The 26,293-nt window shown below is 55.3% G+C and overlaps 1 protein-coding gene across 5 annotated transcripts; it reads right to left on the reverse strand.

Annotated features, from left to right (window-relative positions):
* Positions 1–639: 639 nt before the first annotated feature.
* On the reverse strand, positions 640–24,829 carry IGF2BP2 (insulin like growth factor 2 mRNA binding protein 2). 5 transcript variants are annotated; one of them, XM_064666624.1, is made up of 17 exons: positions 24,518–24,829; positions 23,993–24,053; positions 15,100–15,148; positions 14,718–14,769; positions 14,162–14,225; positions 11,882–12,154; positions 7,947–8,081; positions 7,675–7,797; positions 6,984–7,119; positions 6,666–6,794; positions 5,850–5,870; positions 4,728–4,796; positions 4,321–4,437; positions 3,997–4,071; positions 3,652–3,783; positions 3,273–3,386; positions 640–2,315 (listed from the first exon to the last, which is right to left on the reverse strand). In XM_064666624.1, the coding sequence occupies exons 1-17, from the start codon at positions 24,705–24,707 to the stop codon at positions 2,217–2,219; spliced, it is 1,839 nt and encodes a 612-aa protein (XP_064522694.1). In that variant the 5' UTR covers positions 24,708–24,829; the 3' UTR covers positions 640–2,216. The 5 variants fall into 5 exon arrangements, with proteins under 5 accessions (XP_064522694.1, XP_064522693.1, XP_064522697.1 ...); XM_064666623.1 differs by having other exon boundaries at positions 5,850–5,873; XM_064666627.1 differs by lacking the exon at positions 24,518–24,829 and adding an exon at positions 24,258–24,327 and having other exon boundaries at positions 5,850–5,873.
* Between the last annotated feature and the right edge of the window lie 1,464 nt (positions 24,830–26,293).

Below are 26,293 nucleotides of genomic sequence, written 5' to 3' on the forward strand. Positions count from 1 at the left end.
TCACAATTCCTGAGGAAGAGGAGGGGGTGTCTCCTCTCCTGGGCTCTGGGGGATATCCCTGTGCTGTTCCTTGCCTGGAGATCCTCTTGTGGAAGAAGATCCAAGCTCTGAATGTTTTAGGTGTCCTTTCCCCTTCCCTTCAGTTCTCCCTGTTCAGGGCTGCAGGTTTGAGGATGAATTGTTCCTTTTTTGGGGGCAAACACAAAAGGATGCCTGCAGAGGTGTTTGGGGTGGGGGATGGTGCTCTGAGGTTTTTTAGGGTGACATCAGAGCCTGCCCTTTCCAAGACAGTGTCCCTGGTGCTGGAGGGGAAGAGCCCAGAGGGGGGTTCTCTCACTGTGGCCCCCTAAGCCCAGCCAGCCCTACCCCTGCCACCCAGGGACATCCCAGCCCCGTCTGGAACCTTTCCCCATTGGATATTCCACCGTTCTGGCTTTGCCAAGGATGTGCAGGGATGCAGAGGTGGTTCCATGATGGCAACTCCCACGTGGCAATGCCTACACCCACCCCCCTCCCCAAAATCCCACCGCACCCACCCCTTCCCTCCCCACCTGCAGGGAAATGGGGCATCCACGGGGGAACCCCCAGCGGTGCCCAACGCGAGGGATCCCAAAGAAATCACGGAGAGCAGGCTCAGGCTCTGGTTAGCTGGATATATTTCTCTTTTTTTCTGTCGGTGTCTCGGGTTGGTTTTCACACAACACTTTGCAGCAGAGGAAAACACGGATTCGCAGCCCCCGGCACCTCGGCTCCCATCCCTCCTCCTCCTGCCTGGTGCTTCCGCTGCTTCCACCCGTCGCTTGGATTTGCTTAAACCCTTTTTTTTTTTTTTAATTTTACTTTTTATGTTTGGCTTTTTCTTTTTTCCCTTTTTGTTTTTTTTTTTCCTTTCGAACCATTTCTCAAGCTTTCTCCGAAGGAACGGCCACTGGCTCTCGGCTTGCAGGAGAGCACGGGAGAGCTCTGGGACACGGCGGGGGGGGTGGGTGGTTTCCTTCTCCCACCTCACAGCTGACTTGGTCGAGATCATTTTTCCAACTCAGTTTTTTTTTTATTACAAAAATAAAAAAAAAAAATGCTCCAACTCTCAGTTTTACAAGGCATACAAAAATCTCTAAAAGGGCAACAAGCGCAAGGTGCTGAGGTACGAAAACCTGAGGTAGTTTTTTTTGTGTGTGTCTGTGTGTGTGTGTGTGTGTGTGTGTTGGGGGGATCGTTGGGGATATTTTTAATTTTAAAAATATTTTTTTAAAAATTTTTTCAAAAAATTATTTTTAATTTTGCTGGTTGGTTTTTCCAGCCCCTGGGCTGGCAACCTCTTCTGTAAATCCATTTTTTTTTTTTCCTCCACCCATTTCCCCCTCCTCTCCCTGCAACAAGGACATTTCTCAGCCCAAAGCGGGCAGGGCTGGTGCTGCCCATAGTTTTTCAGGGATGTCAGTGCCAGGCAGTGATGGAGAGAGGACAGACAGACAGAAAGGGGGGACAGAACGGATGCAACCCCCACTTTTGGAGTCTGTGAAGCAGAGAGGAAAGGGTGGGTGAGGGAGAGATTCCTCTTGCAGGAGGCAAGGGGAATCCTGTTGACTCCTACAGGCCCTGCTCTTCTCAAAGCCCTTCAGAAATCGTTTTTTAACACTTATTTAATAATTTTTTTCCCTGCTGGCAATCCTACAGCTCTGCTGCTCTACGGTGCATTAGAGAACCAATGGACCAGCTCCTGCCCTTAGACCTCTAGAAAAGCCTGCTTTTGCTAAAAACAAAGAGCCCCCTCCCCCCGAAAATTAAAAAAAAAAAAAAAGAAAAATAATTAAAAAAAAAAATAAAACCTTACAAAACTTAAAAATGGGGCGTTAGTTTCGTTACCGATATATTAATTCTAAAATTAATGAGCGCCGTGGCCCCCCCCAGGCCGGGCCAGCCCCTCCTGGGTGAAACGGGGTGGGGGGAAAACTCCAAACAAATCCCAAACAAATTCCCAAAAATTCCAAAATCCAAATCCCCTCTCTCTGCCTGTGTTAGTCCACCTGGAGGGAGAGCGTTGGCGGGGGAGGCGATGGAATAAGGCAGAGGCTGCGGGGTGGAGGGAGCCCTCCCCGTGCCCCTCCCGGCTGACAGCTGGGGGGCCCGGGGGGGTCTTTGGTTTGTGCCCTGCCCTGCTGGGGGTCCGGGGGCGCCGGGGGGGTTACATTCGTCGGGCGGTGCTGGCGGGAGCCTCACTTGCTGTGCTGCTGCGAGGCCGCGGCTCCCTGAGCGTGTTTGTGCTCCTGCTGCTTCACCTGCTGCACGATTTCCCTGATCTTGCGCTGGGCGGTCTGGGGGGAGGCAGAAACGGGGGTCAGGGGGCACCACCGGCAGCTCTGCCCCCCTCCCCGAGCCATGACAGCATCACAACCTGCCAGCTTTTAACCCCAGGACAAGCCCAGCTGTAATTAAAGCTGGGGTTTAGCTTGTTCTTCCATTGCTCCATGGCCTCAGTTTTGGGGTGTCACCCCCCAGCAGTCAGGAGCCAAGGGTGTGGCACGTGCACCCAGGTGGGATGGGGGAGCCCATTCCCACCCAGTGTGCAAGACAGATTTTGGCTAAATTGAGGAAAACTTTAATTTTAAAGCAGCCAAACCTCCTTTATAATTTCTGGCCTTATAAACAAGCTGCTCGTAGACTCACAGGATTACTGAGTTGGAAGGGACCCACCAGGACCATCCAGTCCAACCCTCAGCCCTGCACAGGAACATCCCCAACAGTCCCACCCTGTGCCCCAGAGGATCAGCCAAACCCTCCTGGAGCTCTGGCAGCCTTGGGGCTGTGCCCACTGCCCTGGGGAGCCTGGGCAGTGCCCAAACACCCTCTGGGGGAAGAACCTTTCCCTGAGATCCAACCTGACCCTGCCCTGGCACAGCTCCAGCCATTCCCTGGGTGCTGTCCCTGGTCCCCCCAGAGCAGAGCTCAGTCTCTGCCCCTCCTCTGCCCCTGCCCAGGCAGTTGGAAGTGCAGTGAGGTCTCCCCTCAGTCTCCTCTTCTCCAGCTGAACACACCAAGTGCCCTCAGTGTCCTCCCACGGCTCCAAATCAAGGCCCTTCCCCATCCTCGCTGCCTCCTTTGGACACTCTCTAATGGCTTCAGATCCTTCTTACACTGCAGTGACCAAAACTGCCCAGAAATCTCCCAGATCAGGGCAGCAGGATGCTCAGGGAACGAATGCTGTGCTTGGTGGCTTTCCTTAACCTGGCTGGGAATGCCAGAAAAGCCACGGCCACGTGGCCAAACCTCACCTGACTGGCAAAGAAATGCCCGATGATTTTGACGACGACCTCGTCGTTCTCGTCCGGGGTTTGGTCCCTCGGCACAATCACTTCTGCACTCGTTAAATTCTGCAGCTCATTCACCTGGAGGAAAGGACACAGATCCAGGTTTTGCCGTGGAAGAGCCAAAATCCTCCGTTGCCAGTGCCACCCCCGGCTCCGAGCCGGCACATGGCACTGGGAATGCCGTGGGTCACACCCCGTCCCCCTCGGCCACCACGAAGAGCCACCTCTAGGGACTGAGACATTGCTGGGATCACAGAGCACCCGGACAGGGTGATGGGACATGGGGGACGCCCAACTCTGCCCCACTGGGGCAGGTGGGAGCACCCCTGCACCCCCCACCTACCGTCTTGCCACCTTTGCCGATGACGCGGCCGGCGGCGAAGGAAGGCACCTTGATGTGGGCTTCGAGCTTCACCTCCTCCTTCGGGTTAAAGAAGTTTTCCTCTTTCAGCTTCCCGAATATTCGTCCCTGGGCCTGCAGAGGGGACAGAAGGGAAGTAAAACCAGCGGTGCCTGCCGTGCCCTCCATCCCCATGGGTGATGATGTGCCACCAGCACCAAAGTCGTGGTCCCAAGCCATGAGCCCCCCTGGCACTCAGAGGGTGGCAGCACAGCGGGGACTGCAGGGATGCCCTCGCTGTGTCCCTGCCCATGTCCTCACCCAGCACCCACCCCACAGCCAGCACACCTTGAACTGAGCCTCGGGTGGCCCCGTGATGATCACCATCCGCTCGCTGGCGTCCGGACCTTCTGCTGGGGCGATCTGGGAGGGAGTGGGAAGGACTGTGAGTGGGACCCCCTCCTCGGGCAAGACCTCCCCTAAATGGGATGTCCCCCCATGCAAGGACATCCCCCCACCCGTGCAGGAGTGACAACCAGGCTGCAGGACTGGGTTTCTACTGATCTGGGGAGTAAAACCACCCCCCAAGGGCTCCCATTCTCTGCCCTCAATAGCAGGAAGGGGAAACTGAGGCATGAAGGCCCTGGACAACCCCTGCAGAGCCCTGCTCACCTTGATGGAGGCACCAGCAAACCGTGCCAGCTGCTTGATGTGCTGCCCCTTCTTGCCGATGATGGCTCCCACCGCCTGCGTCGGGATGAACAAGTTCACCACCTCCTGCTCCGGCAGCTGGAAGGGGCACAGAGGAGCCAGAGGGTCAGGGGATCAATGGATCAGGGGGTGGCCTCCCCAGCCCAGCATGCCAGGGTTGAGGAGGAGCTGGGTTGGGCTGGGTTGGTGCGGGTTGAGTTGGGTAAGTTCTGGGAGTTGGGTTGGGTTGGGTCGAGGTGCTGGCACCAACCTTGGTTTTTTGCCTGCCCTGGCCACACAACCCCCCCCTCCCAAGGTGCTCAAGTGAAGACCTCATGGAGGGAGGTGCTGGGGCACTTTTGGGGTGCTGATGGAGGAGAGGCACTTACAGGGTGCTGGTGGGGGAAGGCGCCGGCCGGAGAGGCTCCGTACAGACCCGACACGTAGGCTGAGGAGCCCTGTGGTGGGAGAGGAAACAGGGTCAGTGACATCAGTGACGTCCCAAGGTGCCAGCCCCTTCCCAGCCCAATCCCAGCCACTCCTAGTACGAGTGAGAAGAGCAGTGTGCCACCACCATGAGCCTGATGGGGACTCAGGGACCACCTCTCTCACCCCCCTGAGACCCCTCTGAGACCGTGGGTGCACCCAAGGGTGTAAAAGGGTGAGCTACAGCCTGGATGCTGTGCTTCTGGCCCAGCACAAAGGGGCTGGGAGGCAGTGGGAGCTCCCAGTTAACCCCAGTTCCTTCCCACTGCTGTTTTTTCAGCCGTGTCCTGCTGATGGAGTGGCCACAACCCTGGAAAGCCTCTTGGCTGTGCTGCAACCACCACTGGTCCCCTGTGGAGAAGGTGGGGGATTTCCATCCCCATTGTCCCTCTCCAGTTTCAAGAGAGGGAAAAGCAAAGGCTGAAGATGTTCTCCCAATACCCAGGCTGGGAGCAGGGAGAAAGCAGAGGGCCTCTCCATGGCCAGAAGGAAGGACTGTGTGCCAGCACCCCAACCCAACCCACCCCAACCCAACTCAACCTCTTCTGTGTCTCAAATCCATCAGACATTTCTCCTGGCAACAGACACAACTCCCTCCCACTCTGGGGGACATCAACAGGTCATCTCCCACCCAGCCAGGGTGGCCCCCACTTCTCAGCCTCCCCCATTCACAGTGAAGCTCCTTTCTCATCCTCCATCCTTGCCCAGTCTCTAGACCTCCACATTTTTGTCTTACTATAAATAAACAGGGGCGATTTCCAAGAGGAAATTGTTCCTCTTGGCCTCACCAGGGGGACTTAAAACAGGACATGCAAAGCTTTGGGGTGAAGGACCCCACACCAAACGCTGCCCTTCAGAAGCTGCCCAGACCCTCCCCATCACACCCACAAATACTTCCCACAAGCTGATGTCTCCCAACATACAGGGAGAACATCCTCCCCTCCATGGGCTGGCACAGACACACCAATTGACCCTCCTGGTGCCCTCCAGAGCCACCACCCCCCCTCACCCTCCCTGGCACTCACCGTCCTCCTGCGCCCGCTCTGCTGCTGCCATCGCCAGGGAGAGAAAACAGCACAAGTCAATTAACCCACAGCTTGGAATAAACTCTTCAGAGACTAACAGAGACAGCCCACAGCACCTGGGGGACCCAAGGGTGCTCTGCAGATGTTGCTGGAGGGACTTTCTCAGCACTTTGGCCACCGTGGTCTCTGGGCACTGGACCATTGCTGCCCACACGGGACCTCAGCGGTTTTGAAGATCCTTCCCCAGGTCTCAGCACCCCAAGAACAAGGAAAATGCCTCCCTATGAGGTGGGGTGGAGACTGGCTCCAACCCCTGCGTGCCAGGGCAGGGATCCAAGGTGATCCTTTGTTGGTGGATGCACAGGGTGGGCTGCTCGTCCCCTGCACATCCTGTGACCACACCAGGGGACTCAGGTGGCCACCAAGACCAGAGCCACAGGGCACAACCCAGCCCACACCAACCCAGTGGTGGGCTTGGAGTCAGGACTGAAGAGCACCCGCAAGGTTCTTCCATGCTCTCTTCAGACACTGACCCCCGAGACACAGCTAGTCCTTAAACACGTGAAACCAAGCTCAGCACAACACAGGGATCTTCCCAGGAGCTGAATCCAAGGAAGGACAAGCCACTTTCATTCCCTGCCCTCTCCACTCTGCTGCCATGACAGCATCCTCCCCAAATGGCCAAGAGTCAGAGCTCCCACTCAAGGCTCCTGCAGTTCCAGTGACCACCCAAAGCCAACAGCTCCAGCAGGACACTCCAGACACCACTCTGCCCCCAGGAACACACCCCCACACCCCAAAGCCTCCCACACTTACTGCAAAGGGGTGGTAGGGGGTGGCAGCTGCAGCCCCTCGGGCCCCCGGGGCGGATGGGAGCATGGACAGCCCTGTGGAGAAGATGCCCAAGGCGTTGAGGTTCAGTCCTGGGATCAGGTTGGCTTGTTGCTGGGAAAACAAAGAGGTGGAGAGAGGTGTGAAAGGCAGAGTGGGGGTTTTGGGCTTCTCACCCCTCTGTGGGTGTGATGGGTGAGGGCCAACCAACCCTTGTCATAACATATTGACACTCTCCCCTCCAGTTTTCTTCTGGCCACCTCAGTGGAGCGGGAGCATCCCAGGGGGAAGGCTGAAGCTTACATTGACAGCCACCACGTCGTTCTCGTAGGCCTCTCTCAGCTTCTTCATGATCTCCACCTCGGCATGGGAACAGGCCTCCGTGCTGCCCCTCACCGTGATGGTCCGCTCGGGGTTGTAAATGGTCAAATCCTGCAAACTGCCCGCAGGGAAACCCGGACACGCCGTTACATTCTTCCTCCAGAGCAAGAAAACCCCCAGGAAAACTCAAATCAAAGCTGAGGGTTCCTCCCCAAGACAGATTCCACACATCCCCCCCTCTCCTGGCCCAGTGCCACCATCCACCTGGGCTGAGGAACGTCCACCTGGGATGGGAATGCACATGGAAGGACACAACTGCTCTGTTTTCTGGCTCTAGCACAGCCCATCCCATGCTGGATGGAAGGAGGTGGCTTGGTGTTCACCAGGACTTCACTGAATCATGGAATTCCAGAACAGTTTGGGTTAGAAGGGACCTTAAAGCCCATCCAGTTCCACCCCCTGCCATGGGCAGGGACTCCTTCCACTAGCCCAGGTTGCTCTGAGCCCTGTCCAACCTGGCCTTGGACACTTCCTGGGATGGAGCAGCCACAGCTTCTCTGGGCAACCTGTGCCAGGGCCTCCCCACTCTCAAAGAATTCCTTCCCAGTATCCCATCTATCCCTGCCCTCTGGTAGTGGGAAGCCATTCCCCTTGTCCCATCACAGGAACTTACGGGGAGATGGTGATCTTCGTGCCCGTGTCCTGCTCAATCTTCTTGAGGTTGCGGCCCTCCTTGCCAATCAACCTCCCCACCAGGCTGTTGTGTGCCAGGATTTTCAAGGGAATCTCTTCTGCTCTAAAACGGATTCAAAAATAAAATCCAAAGGTCCGTCTGGCCAGGAAACCCATTTCCAGGCAGGGGCACTACGGACACGGTGGAAGGAGCAGAAGAACCACACCACCATTTCAAACCACCACCCGTCCGGCTGAGCCCGCAGCACTCACGATTTAGTTTCATCAGCCTCCTTCTGCATGATATCCAGGATCATGCGACAGGCTTCGGAGCAGCCCTCCGGCGTGGCGTGGATGGTGATGGGCTTTTCGGCGGCGCCAGCGTTCTCCTTCCGGTGGATGTCGACCCTACGGAGAAACAACCGGCAGAGAGGAGCCCCCTGAGATGGGTCTGGTGGCACACAGAGGTTTTCGAGAGCTCAGGAGCTGAGAAAAACTCGTTTCAACACTTGCTCAAGCTTTGGGGTGAACCTGGGTCTCAGGTGCATCTGCCACCACCTGGCTCATGCAAGCCCAGGTCGTGTTTGGTTTCGGGTGCTTTGGACCAGACCTGGGCTAGGTTTGCCTTTAGGACACGAGGTCCCCGGGAGCTGAGGGGCGTCACAACGTCAACCAATGCATCGAGGAGGCAGAACAAACCCTCAACAGCTCAAAGCCCTGAGCCACCTGCCTATCCTCTCTGATGCCAGTCCCACTCGGAGCCAGAGACCGGGTCAGGGGTCTCCAGAGGTCCCTTCCGACCTCCACCTCTCTCTGCACAACACCCGAGGCTGTCCAGCGACCACGTCCTTCGGGACAGAGAGAACTTACCCGTGGGCAGCGTCTGTCCCGACACGGAGGCAACACGTCAACAAGAGCGCTGGTACTCACGCCCTCCCTCGGGAGAGCAGCAGCCCCTCCCGTGCGCCCGGCGGGACCTGCTCTCCTCCTCTGGTCCTCCCTCAGCTCATGGCGGGGAGGCGGAACGCGCCTCCAGCTCGCTCCTCACGCTCAACCGTACCTGGCAAAGGCCCTGAGAGAGAGGGAGAGAGGAAAGCAGGGTAGGAGACTCCCGCACTTCGACCACGCGTCCTGGAGAGCAGGGGGAAGCGACCTCTCCGTCTTCTCCGCGCGAGGCCGCGCGCTCTTCCCGCCGCAGAATGACGGACGCCATGCAGCTGTCCTGCCACGGGCCACCACCGTGTGTCCCTGTCACTGCTGCAGCCAGGGCCACATCTTCTGAGCAGGGGCGGCAGTGGCTGCTCAGCCCCTCGGTGAATCCCACCGGTGCTCGGCTCCGACGTGGCAGAGCCTCCGGCCACGTCTCCGAGGTCTCCGTCCCGACTGGGGTCACTCCTGGTGTCGCTGTGTGTGCCAGGCCAAGGCCTGTGGGGCAGAGTCACCCCCATCCGTGGGGGAATGGTGTGGGGTCCCGGTGGGTTTGCACAGGTCAACTCTTCCATGAGCTCCTGAGCCAGCGCGTCGGAACGTGAGCAGCAGAGGGTGAGCCAGGTAAGGCTGGGGGAGCTGAGATAAGGGCAGAGCCAACTCCACCAGCTCCAAAGGGACCTCAAAGTGGTTCCATCCAAGCGCTGAGTAGGGAGTGAAAACAGTGTGATCCCCTTTGTAGGCTCCATCTCTCCGGATCTCCCACGGCTTCAGCCAGAGCTGCTCGGGCAGGAGGCTGGGCCCGAGTGGACTGTGCAAGGAGGTGATGGGGACACTGGCACCGCTGAGCTCTCCCCGCCCTTGGTCACATCTACAGCCCGTGGTGACCCTGCTGTGTGCTGTGTGACACCCCTGAGGCGCTCCCAGCCGTGCAGTTCTGTCAGGTTGGTTTGCAGGATCTGTTCCCAGCAGGCACAGGGACACCCTGTCTCCCCCTTCACCGGGGACAGGGTAAGAACATCACAAGGGGCCACACGAGGCAATGACAGACCAGGCTGATGCTCCCAGTAAGGGGGAACCCATGAGGATCCCAACAAACCCCACACACGGGAGCCAGGCAGCTCCTTGAACCCACGAGCAGCTGAGGCTGGTGGAGGTGGGGACACAGCTGAGCCTCCACCCTGGAGAAGGACCAAGCACCAGGGAAAGGCTCAGTGGAGGCACTGAGGTGATGAGGACCTTGGACAATCCTCAGAGAGAGGCACAAGCCAAGTTTCTGGCTGACCAAGCCATCCCACACCTGGGTGTGAGGCATGAGCTCCCTTTGCAGAGGGAAGATGTGATGCCAGGAAGGGGCTGCTGTGTTCAAGGCATGTCCCACCCTAAAGGGCTGGAGAAGGGAGAGCTCTGGACTTTCCAGCACATCCCAGTGCCACTGCTGCACAGCTCCATTCCAACGGGAGGATGGGGAAGGGGACCCTCAGCACCCTCACCCCATCACCAGGAGCTGCAGGAAGGGGCGACCAGGGATGGTGGGACAGGGACAGGGCAGGTTTGCCCATGGTGTAGCAGGAAAAGCCTCCAAGACACATCACAGGGGTCTGGGAATGCTTCAGGGAGCGGTGGCCATGAGGGACAGCCTTCTCCAGCTGGACAATACGGTGTTCATGCAGGGTTATCCTGGTAGCCATGGTCCTCTCCTCACTGAGTTCCAGGGGGCTGTGGAAGGTCATCTGGTGGGGTGGGCTCTTGGCCTGGGCTTCTTCGTGGGAGAAGATGGCTCAGCCGGGGGACAGTTTTGTCCCCTGGAGCTCAGGAGCATCTCTGGGATCACTGTGTGTGCAGCCAGGGGGTGAAGTCCAATGTGACCAGAAGAATCCAGAACCCAAGGTCGCTTTGGGTAGGAGCAGGGGCTGCACATCACTCAGGGTGGCCTGAGCAAGGACACAGCTGTGGGATGACACCCCAAACTGAAGGAAAGGGTCTCCTGAGACTGCCCAGGACGGGTGCTTGAGGTCCTCTTTGCCCAAGGCTGGAGTGGAAGTGGTGGCACATGGTCTCTGTGGGTAGGTCAGGAGAGGGGGTGAGCACAGAGCACGGCCTTCCTCCAGGGCACCAGGTCTTCAGGGCAGGCACAGGGAGTTAATCCATAAGGAAGGACAATTTCATGGCAGAAACTGCCCCAGGCAGCAGCGTTTGGCCTCGTGGTCAGGAGAAACCAGCACCTTCCCACTCTTCACCAGGCTCAGGGCTTGGAAAGGGCAACTTGCAGTCTTGGATGGTGGGGAGTCAGCTACCCCTGCTGCTCATCCCACCAGGACTCACCTGGAGAAGGGCTTGTGGCCAACAGGGACCAGCTCACAGCCACCAGGTGGCCCTGCCCAAGGGCCAGCCGGGCTCCAAGAGCTCCTCTCTCCCTACTCATCTGCCCCCTTTCCATACAAACCTCTTCCTGCCAACCCAACGCCGGGGTCTGGATCGTCTTCCTACCTCCGGCCGCGCTACTAGCAAATAATTTGCCTCTAAAAGCTCCTCTGAGAACTAGGATGTTGTTATGGGACAGGAGTCCTACGTCCCATGGGATCACAGGGTTCGGGATGATGAGCATGGGAGAAGGCAGCTTTGGGTTAGACACAAACACACCTGGGCAGGAACAAACCATGCAGGAAAACCATGCGGAGGATCAGCGGTGAAATCAAGGAGGACAGCGACAAGAGAAACATGGAAAACTTTGGCAAGACAAATCCCCCTTTTTGTTCTTTCCTTCTTTTTTTTCGAAAACAGAAACGTTAAAAAAAAAACGTTAATTGCTAAAAAAAGGCTTCCAACAGTTACAAAGCCTGTCCTTCTCATGGCAGTGCTCCCACGGTGTCCCCTTTCCCCCTACAACAGCTCTAGCCCATATGGGATGCTCATCCCATATGATTATGATCCCATTGATGAGCAAATCCTGAGGGCAAAGACCACTGCACTGAGGATTCCCCTCTGGGATTTTAACCCCAAACTTGCCATTTCTCCCTAAAGCCTCATCCCCAGCTGCTTTCATGAGGCTTTAGGAACTCATTCCTGGCCTTTTCCAATGTGCATCCCCCTCCTGCCGCACCGAGACCACCCTGGCCAGCGGGAATGGTTCAGGATTTGAGCTCTGCCACCATCCCCTGAAGGCTGCACCCCAAGGAATCGGCACTGGCCGGCACTCCAGAGCCCCGAGTGCAGGGAGGACCCCAAGCTGGGACCTGCAGCACCCTACAGAAGGAAACAAAACCATTGGAAGTACTTACTTGGACTGGGTTTGCTTAGTAAGGTTCTTTATGGTCAAGCCCTCCTTTCCTATGATCGCACCAACAAACTGCGTGGGCACCAGCATCCGCAGTGGGAACTCGAGCTGTTTGGGCTGCGAGGAGCCCCCCGGGGAGGAGCCCCGCTCCCTGGAAGAGTGGCCCCCGCGGCGGGATCGCTGGGGGGGCGGAGGGGAGCTCACCTCTTCATCCGGGATGTAGGAAATCTTGAAGGAATAGTTCTCAAACTGGTGGTCGCTCAGCTTCTCTAGGGCTCTGCAAGGCAGGGACACGCGCAGGGTGCTGAGGGGCTCCCCGGGGACGGGCACCCCTCCAGCACCCCCAGAGCCTGGTAGTCCATGGCCCCTCCCCAGTCCTCAGCTTCTCCCTCCCCGGTCTGGAGAAGGTGGCCATGGGAAGCCAGAGCCCCTCCCTTTTCCCATGAGGAGCAAGTCCCGTAGCGCGGTGGGACATCATCCCCTCCCACGTGGCTGATGCTGGAGCTGGCACACAGCTCATCTCCCCAACAGAGGTGGGATGGCAGCCAGGGGACCTGCCCCTTCACCTGGGAACCTATTCCCGGGCAAAGTACTTCCCAGAAACAGCCTCACAGGCTTTTTGGACATGGAAAAGGTGATGGAGCAGCTCTGAGCAACCAGCACAGCTCCAGGGAGAGGGATGTAGCACGTGGTGCCCCTTTTTAGGAAACCCCAACTCCCTTCCTTGCAGGACAAGGCTGGGGGCAGCACCCAGACTCTCCATGCCCCAGCCCCTCCTCAGTGATGCTCAGCTGTGCCCGGTGTCTGCCATGACCCCACAAAGTGGTGGTGGCTCCAACCATACTCCTTCCCTCCCTCTACCACATCCCACTTTGGCTGTGGATGGACCACAACAAGCGGCTCCTTGCCAGGCCTGAAATCCACGTCCACTGAGGACTTCTGCAGCTTCACCATCCAAAAAAGCCTCTTATCCCGAAGTACCAAGCACTGCTGTCTTGGGGAAACTCTTCTGTCTTCCTTTTTTGCCACACATCCCAAGGCCATGCTGGGATTTTTGGGGCTGTCCAATGCAGGGTCAGGAGCTGGACTAGATGATCATTGTGGGTCCCTCCCAGCTCAGGAGATTCTATGATTCTAAGACACTCATCTGTGCTCCATGGCACCTCCAGCCAAGGTTGGAGGCACAAGAAGGACTCTGCTCTGCCCTCCTGGACCAGGAGATCACTCTCCCCATCTCTGTCCTTGCTTATCCAACACCACAATGGGTCAGCACAGATGAGAAATTGGTGGAACATCCATCAACAAATGGACTCACAAAGGCTCTTAGTTGCCTGGGATCTGCCTGGCTCTCAGTCCTACCAAAAACACCCCAGCCACTATTAATTAATTAAGGAATATCTCACTGTTTACTCGTAGCTTACACAGAGCTGGTCTCCACAAGCCTGGACCAAAGCATTTTGCTTGAAATAGTCCTTCCACTTCAGAAATAACTCCTAATTTGTACTTTTTCCTCTCTGCTGGCTATGATAAACCTTTCCTCATGTCTCCACACGGCCTCCTTGGGTCCTGCCAGCCTCCTGAAGCTGTTCCTGGTGGGGGACATTTCTCTGAGACTCCTTGGCACAACAGGCAGGTGATTCACCCTCAGCTGCTCCCCTGCTCCTGCAGACACCAATCATAGGCCTCCTGGATCCCTCTCACCTCCTCCACCCACCCATCCATCCACCCCTCTCTTGTCCATGGCAAAAGAACTTTCAGAAACCAACCAGGCGGTTCCTCTTGACAGGAGGTGACAGTCTCTGCGTATTTTGGTTTCCAGCTCAGCTTTTCTCACTCTCCCATCACCACCACATTTCTTCACATCTCTGCCACCTCCTTCACCACCTTCAGCAGCTCTAACTGGGTGGTCACACTGGTGATTAATCTGGTGCATTCCCTGTTTTGGCCTGGATTTCCAACCTGGGAAGACGAACTGCTTATCTGACCTGACCCTCAGCTTTCCACTTTGCTGCCTGAAGACAAGGCCACTGAGCCACGGCAGAGAACCCTGCAGGAAGGACAGTGTCCAAAGGGAATTGCATGTCTAGGAGACAAGGAGAGAAGGCCCCTTGAAGGGACAACCACAGGGCTGATGGCCACAGGAAACCCCATCTCCCATCAGGGGAGAAGGCAGCAGACAGCCCAGCAGTGGGACAACTTAGACAGAAGACAAGATGCCTGGGATTCCTCAGGAAAAGTCTGGGTGGTGTGAAATTATGGACAAAGCGAAACAAAGCCCACTCACACTTTTGCCTCTTCCTTGGTCGCGTAGGTCACGTTGACAACGGCTGTTTCTGTGTCTGTGTTCACTGGGGGAGCAAGAGGAGGACAGTTAGAGCAGGGAGGGAGAGAGGTCACTGCTGCTCCCAGCACACTCCAGAGGGGGGACACAGCTGGGGACAGTGGGATGGGGATGCCTGGCACTGCTGTACTTCCCCCCAGCACAAGGACAGGGCTGGAACAAGACCAGAAGGTGCCAAAGCTGGATCCAAGCAGGACACCTGGCTGGAAATCCCCAGTCCATCAGTGGACCCCAAATGACAGTCAGCTCGTTTTTACAGGCCAGGGACCAGGAGAATCCCTGGGGATGGAGGATGGATGGCCCATGCCATCCCACCATGGGATGGGCGGCCCCACCTCTGCCACCAGGGCTTGGGTCCAAAAGGAAAACCAGTTCAGCCCAGTACTACTGAGATAATTAGGTTTCACCCCAGTGGGTTTCCTTTTCCTGTGGTGTGGGCAGAGCCAGGGAGCAGCGCTGGGAATTTTGCAGGGCTGAGGACCATGCTGGGCCATCTTACCTTGCTCTACGTTCTCCACTGTCCCATACTGAGCTAACAGGCCATCCAGCACCTGGGGAGAGCAGCAAACCGGGCAGGTGAGGCCCCAGACAGGCAGGGGAAGAGCCCACTCCCCCCACAAACACCCTCCAACATCACCCAACTGCTTAAATGCCTTCACCCACCTGCATCCCACCATCCCAAAGATGCCCCGCCACTCAAAGCTGCCCCACAACTCCGTGACCCAAAGACAGGCAGGAGCTGGGGCCCAGTTCATGCTCCCTCCTGGGGTTACTGGGAGGGTAAAGGGTGGCCCACAGGCAGACCACGTGCTCCAACAGCACAGCTCATGCTGACGGAGGGGGAGATGAACGGGATGTTTTTAGGATCGGCCACTTCTTACCTCCCACTGTAGGTGGGGGGGGATATTTCGGATCTGGATCTTCCTGCTCCTGCAAAGACAAAGCCCTGGGTTAGGGTCTGCAGGTGCCCCACAGCAGAGGGAACAGCCTCTCTGGGAATCACAGGGCAGCTGGGGAGAGCTTTCCAAAGCATCCCACTTCCCCACGCCGAGCCAGGGCAGCTCATCCCCAGGGAAAGAGCTTCTCCCAGCTTTGCCCCGGTCACCCTGCCGGGGCTGGAGCTGTCTCCAGAATGCTCCCTCCTCATGCTGGCTGTCAGGTTTCCAAGGAAACCTCCTGAAAGGAGCCTCTGCAGAGCCATGGCCGCACAGGGAGGCTGGGATGCAGGGACACCCCTGACCACACTGCCCTGGGCTGGGGGCTGGGTGGGGACAGGACCCCCAGCCCCACCACAACCAGCCCTGCTATCCCTTGAGGGGGCTCTCCAAACACGTATCCTGCTATGTCCACCACTTCCCAGCAACGTGGGGCTGCTTTCCTTGGGGAAACCTAAATAAATATTCTTGGAGCTGGCCAACACACCCGACCTTCCAACCTGACATGATTGTGTTCCCAATCTGGCCATGGCTGCATTCCCAACCTGACCATGGTTGCACTCCAAACGTGGCTGTGGCTGCATTCCCAACTTGGCTGTGACAGCATTCCCTATCTCATGGCTGTGCTCCCAACCTGGCCATGGTTACACTCCCAAGCTCATCATGGAGCAGCCTTGGGGAATGGATGCAGAGGAACCACTGCCAAGGCTTCCCATGGCACAACAGCCACCAAACACCTCCCCAGCCTGGCTGTGCTCGGGCAGTGGGGAGTTTTGAGACAGTCCAATCCACGGAGGATCCAACCAAGCCATGAGCTCATCCATGGGGCACCCAGATCAGCATTCCCAATCCTGCTGGTAGTCAGTCAGCTCTGACCAAAGAGCTATGTTAGCTCTCCCAATACCCGGGATGAGCTTCCTGACAGCTCCCCTACACACACAGCCAGGTTTTGGGAGCTGATCAGCAGCTGGAAGCTGATTTTATGAAGTTTTCCCCTTCCTTGGGATGAGCTCAAGGAGGATGCTTGGAAGGACAGGCACCACCAGCCTCAACACTACGTGGGGACAGGGAAGCAGCTCCAGCTGATGGTCACCAACACCCAGGGGCTTTGGGCCAAATCCTGCAGGATCAGGAGGCAGGAGGAGATGGAAGAAGACATCAACACCCTGATTCCACCAGCAATCTTCAACAGCTGGAAAATGAGACCTTCCAGCTGTGGTCTTTTCTCTCACAGCTCACGGCACAGGCGCACCTCGAGCTCCTGCAAACCTTTCTGGTTCTTTGGGTAGTTTGGGGCCAGACACGGCGAGGGAAAGGCAGGAAAAAGGATGTTTCTTGAGATGTGGGCTGTGAGGGTAGGACAAAACCCACAGCTGGGCCCACAAGGACCACGGTCAAGCAAAGAGGGAGGAGGAGGCTCGTATCTCCTGGGGCTGCTCACACAGGGATGGTCAGTGGGACAGCAAACTCTGGCAGCCAGCTGAGGAGGAGTGCTCAGGAAAAGGGGTTTGACAGGCTCCTGTCCCCAGATGCCACCAGGGATTTCATGGCTGGGAATGCAGATGTAAGATCCCTGAGAGGGAAGGAGCAAGATTCATCCCATCCCATCCCCAGCCATCTCCACCCCATGCTATGAAGGAGGACCTGGGAGGGTCTTATCCCAAGGTGCCACACTCGGCTGCAAGCCAAAGCATCACCACAACCAGCCTCCTCCTGCAGCGTGGGAACCATCAGGATGCCACAGGCTGGACCAGGGAGGAGCTGCTCTCCCTTTGGGGTTCAGCTGGCTCAGCTCACCCGCCACCAAAGCCCAGCACAGAGGGTACTTTGAGGGAGCTCATCCAAGAGAAACCAGCACAGCAGCTGTACACAGTCCCCTGGCCACTCCTGGGAAGCCTTTGCCTTGAACTGAATTGCTCCAAGGCTGTAATTTCCCTACATGTCTCCCAAGGGAGATGCCATGAGAGATGCCAAGGGACATTCCAGAGCAGCCCAGTCTCCTGAGGTGGTGCTCACCCCTCTGTGCCTGCCACCCACCTCCCCAAACACCTAAACAGAAGGATCACAGCACGGTGTCATGTAACTCCACTTCCCAAAAGGACACTACAACATTCCCACTTCCAATGTCCATCCAAGCTCGAGCAGAGCACCTAAAGACACTCAAATGGTGCTCCAAGGTTCCCCCCCATGCCCAGGCAGGATTCCCAGCAGCTCATCATCACCACTGACCATTTAAAATAAGGTTATTATTCCCACAGGGTGTATTTTTTATGGCTCTTGTAATTCCCCACCTGGCTGGAGCAGTGCTGGACCACACACAGTCATCACTGATAGAGCAATGGATGTGTGATTCCCAGGGCTGGGGCAGGGACCACCCTCATCCAACACCACTCCCAGGAGGATCTGGAGGCAGAAACCCCCTTTATTTTTATTTTAGTTTCATTTTCCTCGCTCCTCCCGAAACCTGGGGACTGATTTCCAGGGACAGGACCCCAGCACAGGAGCTCATGACCAGAGGCAGCAGCCACGTATCCCCCAACCAGTTTTGCAGCAGGCTGGTGGGGATTTAAAAAACATAACAAATGTAACAACCACTTCGGGGAAAAACACTTAAATGTGTGATGCAACTGCCACAGCGAGTTGTCCTTGGATAACCTGGAGAGCTGATCCTCCTGTATCACCCTTTGGCTCTGCCCTACCTGCACACCCACCTCGTGCCCCGACCAGGACAAAGTGCCCTGTGGGAACAGAGCACCGGCTTCAAGAGCTAAAGAAACCAGGTTCACCTGCTTTTTTTCCCTTCTAAATTCAACCCAAACAGGTCCTGCTCGGCAGCAGCTCCAGGAGGGAGCATCTCCTTCATCCCAGAGCCAGGGTTTGGGCACCGGCAGCACACGTGGGATTGAGGAGGGAGCGAGGCTGTGGGGTGGGCTCAGGAACTAATCCAGCTGTGTGTCATTTCCTGCATCCATCAGAGCAAAATCATGGGGCTGACATCAAAATCCTGAAGGGAAAGGGGATGGAAACCCAGGAAAACCTGCCAGCATCACCCCATGCCATGTGCCTGGGGTCTGCACTTGCTGAAATCAAGTAATAAAACAGAAAATGCCTTAAAACTTATGGTGGGTTCCCCAGACTCAGGTGGATTGAGGGTTTTTCAGCACATCTCCCTCTTTTCCAGCGTGGCTTCCTGCCCTCCCATAGCTGCCAGGGAAACAGTGGGTAACAACCCCCTCCAAAATCCAGGGACACAGAAGGAGAATAAAAAAGATGAGACGAAGGTGTGAAATGAAAACGAGCCACCAGCTCCCTGCTCAACCTCCACAGGTCCTCCCTGGATCCTCCTATGGATCACTCAGCCATCCCCTGCTCTCCTGCTCCAGAGGGTCTTCACATCCCAAAGTATTTGGGAATCAGAAACTCAATTTCACTGAGCTGGCTTAAATATAAGCCCTGTAATAATACTACGATAATAAAAATATAGTAATATAACAACATGATAATACAATAACATGAAAAATCATATATAATGGTATATAATTAATATTATGGAATATAATATTCACCACTCTCTGCCCTAAAAAAAGCAGAATTTTTTTCTACTCAAGCTTTAGTATCTTAACTGCATTAAAGCCACAAAGGGATTTTATCACCTTCCACCTTGGATCGGTGCTGGGGGCAGACAAAACATGATCTGGCACCTCCTGCTTTCCTGAAAAATCAGTTTTCAAGAGAACTGGGAGGAAAAACCAGAGGGAAAACATGCTGGAAATCAAACAGGAGCTCTGCCTGCTTTATGAAATATTTGTCCCAGGGAAGAAAACACCTACAAAAAAAGATTCCCATCATCAGGCACGGACCAAATTCCATCCCAGCTGAACTTTCCAGACCCAGCCACACTGACCAGGCAGGGAAGGAAGTGGCTGTTGGGTTTGTGTTTGCCACTATATATATGTAAATATTTTAAGTCTATCAGGGTCATCCTGGACAAGTTTTGCTGCCTCCTAACCCCATCCAGCAGCGGATCTTCCCGAGTTGCTCCATCAGTGCCAGGCTGGATGAGCATTAAAGGGCTGCCCCAGTTTCAACCAGTTGCCAAGAGCATCGAGGCTGCTCCAGTTCCCTCCCAGCCCAGGCTTTGCCCTGACGCTCTTAAGGAATTAAAATCCGTTGTTGTTAAAGCCCAGCAACCTGCCGAGGGTCGGGAGCACGGGATGGACGCAGCCCCGGGAGCTGGGATGTATTAACAATAGGGATGGACGGGAATAACGGCCCATCTGTCACGGCCCGGCCACGGGAAGGGGGGGAGGAAACAAAAGAGGGTGGGGGAAGAGGAGGGAGGGAAATGAGAAGGTAAAGAAAAGAGAAAGGGGGGAAAAAAGGAGGGGAAAACAGAAAAAAAGGAGGAGAAACTGAAAGAAGGGGGGAAAGAGAGAAAGGGGGGAAGAAAGAAGGGGAAAAAAGAAGGAAGGGGGGAAAGAGAGACAAGGGAGAAATGAAAGAAGGGGGGAAAGAAGATGGGGAAAAAGAAAGGGGGAAAAGAAAGGGAGGGAAAAGAAAGGGGAGAAAAGAAAGGGGGGAAGAAAGGGGGGAAAAGAAACAGAGAAAGAAATGGGGGGAAAGAAAGGGGGGGAAAGAAAGGGGGGGAAAGAAAGGGGGGGAAAGAAAGGAAGAGGGAATGAGAAGAGGAAAAAAAGTGGGGGAAAGAAAGGGGAAAAGGAAGGAGGAAAAAGAAGAAGGTGAGAGGAAGGAGGAAAAAGAAGAGGGGGAAAAGGAGGCAAAAAAGGAGAGAAAAGAGGGAGCAAAAGAAGGGGTGGGGGGAAATGAGAAGAAAACAAAGGCAGGGGGGAAAGAAAGGGCAAAAAAATCATTTATTCTTTTCCTTTCAGCTTTGGTCTCTCCCTGTGCCTCCAGACCCAGGCTGGCTTCCCACGGTACCAAGAAAAACCCCAGGATCCTATGGCATGGCCAGCATGGCCTCTGTCTCCTCCCTGCACCCCTGCTCCCATCCCTGCATTCCCACTCCCATCCTCGTATTCCCAGCGGGAAGCAGAGACCCAAGAGAAAAGAAAACCAAACCCACTCCAACGCCAGCAGCTCCCAGTTCAACCACAGCAGAAAACAGATAAAACAAAATAAAACGGTGTCACCCCGAGCCAGAGCCAGCGCTGGAGCCTGGGAAAGGACCGGCTCCAAAGGGATTCTCCTGGCCAGCTCCATAGGGAACAGCTTCCAAGACCTATGGGAAACTGGGTACACATCCAACAGGCAGCAGGAGGGGGTTTCCCATCCCTGACCTGACCAGCATCACCCTGGCAACATCATATGTACGTCTGTCTCTCTCTCTCAAAATATATATATATATACATAAAGTCTATTTTAAAAAATATAAATATGTCTTATAAAAAATTTTATATATTCTATAGCAATGTTTCGTGTGCTTTATATAATTTCATATATTTATTTAAGCATTTTATATAAATATAGAATCATAGAATAGTTTGGGTTGGAAGGGATTGTTAAAGCTCATCTAGTGCACATCCCTCACATAAAAATACATATTAGGAGTGTATTTTTATACATATAAAACAGACATTTGAAGTATGTTTTTATATGTATAAAACATATATAAAAAGTGCCTTTTATATAGTGTCTTTATACAAGCAGTATCTTTTATTTGTACCTACATAAAAGACACTAAATATTTTAAATACACAACCATAAATTATTAACTTATATTACTATAAAAGGCACCGAAAGTTAAAATATATATCCAGTTTAGGATACAGGACTAGGACTGAGAGCAGCCTCACTCTGAGCACCCCAAATTCAATTTTCTGCTCCCCACGTGCATTCCCAGGCACACGTGGAGAGGTTCCAGGGGCTTTTCCCGGCAAAGCAACTGGTGTGCACGGGAATTCCACTCCCCTAATTAAACATCTCATTAAAGCAATTAATAATAAGGCAGGAAAAGATGGGATGTCCGTGCGGGCACCAAAAAAGGTTTGGATGTGCATCCCGATCTTTAACATCACCAGCATTTTGGGCTGGAAAACAAAGGGCTGGGTGGAAAATAAGCAAATAATCAATAAAGCGAAAACACTCTGAAACGAGGACCGAATTGCTGCTCAAGAGAGAATTATCTAAGGGTAATTCCTTTGGAAATAGGAGGAAATGCCATAAAATCACCCCCAGCAAAGCCCCTGGGGAGGCACGGGCATCGCTCCCCCTCCAGCAACTTTTAATCCGAGTTTTATACATATTTTATAGATATATTTAATATTACAGTGATTTCCAGGCTCCCCCTCCCCCTCTTCACATCCCCCACGTGCTTTCCTTTCCCATTTCTGAAAATTAGGGCAGAAGCAGAAATTAAAAGGCACCTTTGCAACCAGAACCCCCCAAATCTCCCTGGTTTGGGGATAATAAATGAAGTTTTGCTACTTATCGAACTCCTCGTTTTTATCCGATCCTTGTCTAAAAGTCAGTGCTGGGGTGGCTGAGTTTTACTTCCCATTTCCCACAGAAAGCCTATTTTTTAAAAATATTCTTTCTTTATATCTTTATATAGTCTTTCTTTTCTATCCTTCTTTCCCATTAATAGGAATTTTAAAGATTTTAGGGATATAAAACCAATCTTTAAGGGGGGAAGATGCTTCTTCTTCCCTCACCACCATGCTCTGGATACAAAATACTCTTGGAGTGGGATTGCTTCAAGCAAATAAAAGTATTCCCTGCTCCTGCTGAGTATCAAAATCAATTTTAAAAAATAATTTAAAAATTTTAAATGTTGATTAAAAAAGAAAAATTAATTTTTCGTTAATTTTCCAAGTCACAATCCAACATAAACAAGGGGGAAAAAACCAACTGTGAGGCTGCTGGATCCTTCCTAGAGGAGCCCAAGTTATTGGGATGGCAGCAGAAGGGCTGGTTTTAAACTCGTGGGAAGGGAATTGATGGACTGGGCAGGATCCAGGCTCCTTCCCACCACTGTCACATTTAATTCCTGCCTTCGGAGAAACAGAAACAACCCCCCTGCCAGCACCTCCCGTCGAGGAATTCCCTTCCCTGCTTCCCCTGGGGAGATGTCCCAGGCTTTTCCAGCCTGTTCCTTATCCAACTGTCTTTACATGCATATAAATATATTGATAAAATAGATCTATATTACATTTTAATGGAAAAATCAAGCATTCCAGGTGAAGATGGGCGTGGAGGGAAGCACCTCCTCACATCCCTGTGACGCAGGAAGGCCGAGGGATCAGAGCCAAGGGGGACTCAGGTTCCCTGACCCAAATAAACCCCAAATTCATTTAAATAACCAGGGGGGATTTTTACCATTTAACTCCCTGAAATCCCAGAATCTCTCCAAGACTCGACCACGACTATAAAAACTGGATTTAAACTGGGGGGGAGGGGGAATAAACACAACCACGTGAGGCCCCGTTCCCCGCCAAAAATCACATTATAAAAAGAAAATCTATAATCTCCCCAGTCAAGGCACAGCCCCCCAAACTGGGTATATTAATATAAAGCAAAATAGATTTTTTGGGGGCCAGGAATAAAAAGATATCATCTTAAATTAGATCTTGATAATAGGAAGAAACTTGGGAATAGAAAACTTGGAGCCAGCTGAAAACAGAGTGATGTAAAATAAACCTGTATTTATTTCTGGGCTGGTTAAATGGTTTTGTTTGTTTGTTTGTTTGTTTTTAATTTGAAAACTTAGAAGGAAGAGCAGGAGCCCCCGAGCTCCGACAGAGGATTTAAAGATGAATTCCTTGTTTACATCCCCTGCGTACATGGTAAAGGTCGAGCCCCGGCTCCGTACTATGGCCCCAAACTCCCAATTCCTGGCTCCATCCCTCTTCCAAAGTCACCAGCAGCCCAACCTGAGGCTGCAGCAGAGGTTTTAGCTTAGGAATATCACACCTGGGAATTTCCTGGGGGCTAGTTCGGGCGGTGTTTGGAAGGTGGAGAGCGTGTGATCCCTGCTGAAGACGAAATCCCACTCCGGCACACGTGATGCCGGGCACGAGCCGTTCCCCCCCCCTAAGCCTCAATTACACAACAGCATTTCCAACCCCCCCGTCATTCCCAAATTAATACCCCTCCAGCAATCCCGGGCCAAATTCAGACCCCACCACCTCCCATCCCAGGCCAAACCCGCGCCGAGCGGCAGCAAATTATCCGCCCGGACCAGCCCCTGGGGTGTTTTTTCCTTCCTTTTATCCCTACACATGACGGGAAGGAGGGGGGGGAGAATAAACCTCGGGATGAGGCTACGCAGCACAGTCCCGGGGTTTATTTTCCCTGGGAAACACATGTGCCCATCGCCCCGGCCTCGGGCACCTGATGGAAATAAGAGGGCGCGCTCCGACACGATGGATTAAATACGGGAATGCTTTGGGCTCGGAGGTTCTCCGGCTGGATAACGGGGGGACGAGGTGTTTGCGAAGGGGAATTTGATTAATTACCTACTACAATAATACCCCTAAGGGCGCGGATGGCTCCGCTGCTGGGAAAACCTCCATCCGCGCCGCGAAAAGTGCGGGGAAAAGGGGCATTTTTTTTGTGTTTTCCTGCTAAATAAGGGGCTGTTTTCCATGGGAGCGGTGGGGAGCGTGGGGTGGGGGACACCCGCGGGGGTTCCCGGCCGTGGGAACGCGGGCCGGGAGCTCCTTGCCCCCCTCCCCGCGCTGCGCTCCGGAGCGAAAGTAAAACCGACGGGGCTCCCCCCCCATCCCCCGCACCCCTGTTCCCGGAGCTCCCGGCGCGCCCCCTGTCCCGCTGGGACGGAGGACGGGATGGAGGGGTCCGGAGGGTGACGACGCGGGGTTACCTGAGCTTTTTGGGCACCGAATAATCCACTTCCATCACTTTGCCGTGCAGCTCCACTTTCCCTGCGGAGACAGCGGGGCGCTCAGCATCCCCCCCGGGATGGGGGAGGGCGGCATCCCCCCCCCGCCAAATCCCAGCCCTCCCCATCCCACCCCACCGCATCCCGCCGCATCCCGCCCCCCCCGGGCTCTCCTCTCGCCCCCCGCCCCCCCCGGCCCCCCCCGGGCCCCCCCGCTCGGCGCCCCCGGGGAGTTGGGCTTGGGCACCTCGTACGCGGGTCCCCGGGGGGCTGCGGGGGCCGGGGGGGCGGCGGGGCCGGGGGCGCCGCGCCCGGGGGGCTCCCAATAAAATCGGACAAAAAAATCAGCGAAAAATAGAGGCGAGGTTGGGAAGAGCCGGGGCGGGAGGAGGGAGGGAAGGAGGGAAAGGAGGGAGGGAAGGGGGGACCGGGGGATGCCCGGGGAGGGGGCGGCGGGGCGGGGGGACGCGGGGGGGATGCGAGGGGCGCGGGGGGGGGGTCGCTCACCCGAGAGGGTCTCGATGGCCCGGATGGCCCAGTTTTGGTCCGGGTAATCCACGAAGGCGTAGCCGGACTTGAGAAGGACCTGGCCGGGCAGGGGCAGCTGCCGCTCCCCGAAGAGCTGCCGGAGGTCCTGGGCGGTGGCGGCGGGGCTCAGGTTGCCGATGTACAGCTGGTTCATCCTCCGGCGCCTCATCGGGAGCCCCCCGGGCTCCTCCCCGGGAGCCCCCCCGGCTCCTCCCCTGCCGGGAGCGGGACAGACGCGGGCACGGGAGGGTCCCGCTCTGCGCCACCGGCCCCGGCCCGGCGGAGCCTCCGAGAGCGGCGGGCGGAGCCCGGCCCGGCCCGGCCCCGGGGCCGCCCCGCGGGGGGGCAGGTGGGCAGGGGGGGCCCGAGGGAACTCGGCCCTGTGCCCCCACAGCCCTTCTGTCCCGGAACCCACCGCACCGCAGCACCCCCAAAACACCTCCCTCCATCACCCCCAAACCACCGCACCCCGTGAGCCCGACCCACCTCAGTCCATCAAACCCTCCCCTGCCCCAGAACTCACCACGCCCCCAAACCCCCAAACCGCCGCACCCTGTCACCCCCAAACCCTCCCCTGCCCTGGAACCCACCACACTCCAGCACCCTCTGACCCCTCTGCCCCAGAACCCACCACACCCCAGCGCCCCCAACCCCTCTGTCCTGGAACCCAGCACATCCCAGCACCCCGGACTCCATCACCTCCAAACCCAGCACCCCCAACCCCTCCTTCTGCTCTGGGACCCACCACACCCCAGCGCCCCTAACCCCTCTGCCCCAGAACCCACCACACCCTGTCATCACCTCAAACCCTCTGCCGTGCATCCCACCGCCCCCATCACCCCGACCCCATTACTCCAAACCCTCTGCCCTGGAACTCACCACACCCCAAGACCCCCAAACCCTCTCCCTTGGATCCCACCACACCCCATCACCCCAACCCCTCTGTCCCTGAACCCACTGCAGCCCATCACCCCAAAAACCTCTTCTGCCCTGGCACCCACCACATCCCAGCATCCCCAACTCCCTCACCCCCCAACTCTCCTCTGCCCTGGAACCTGGTGACATCCCAGCACCCCCAACCCTCTGCACCTCATCACCCCTGACCCTTCAGGAGTTCCTTCAGGGACAGGAGGGACAGGGAATCTGTTTTGCTCAGGAATCAAGGAAAAAAAATAAATAAGAAATAAATTCTAATATATATAGATACAAAATAAAATGTAATAAATTAATAAATAGAAGATATCATTAAAAATTAATTTTTTAAAAAGTAAATAAATGCTCTTTTTAGGAAAAGCAGAGTGTGCAAACCCTTCCCAACCCAGATTTGACCGGGCATCGCTGTGTGTGAGCCCATTGTCCGAAAGGCTCCAGGAGACACCAAACCAGTGCCAGACACCGGAGCACCGAGCTGGGCACGTTCTCAGCCCGCTGGGAAACAGCTCCTGCGGCCTCTGAGGTGTGTGGCTCTGCTGGAGGGTGTCCTCAGGTGACCAGGAGCTGCTGTCACCACCTGCCAGCAGGTTAAATGACATTTTCCTCTCTCCTTTTTAGAACAAAAGCCAAATCCCTGTGGAAGCGCATCCGAGCTGTGATCGGAGACTGGAGTAAGGTGCACTTATAACACTGGCTGGGGGGGTGACAAGTGGCCTCGTGTCCCAGGGACAGTCATCCCTTGCTGGGGCAGGGGGGTGAAGGGCAGCAACCTGAATTCCCTGGATTTTAAGGCAATTAAAGGACAATTAAACCATCCCTCTG

This window comes from Pseudopipra pipra, chromosome 10 (genome assembly GCF_036250125.1).
Source record: "Pseudopipra pipra isolate bDixPip1 chromosome 10, bDixPip1.hap1, whole genome shotgun sequence".
In the NCBI taxonomy this organism is placed as follows: domain Eukaryota; kingdom Metazoa; phylum Chordata; class Aves; order Passeriformes; family Pipridae; genus Pseudopipra; species Pseudopipra pipra.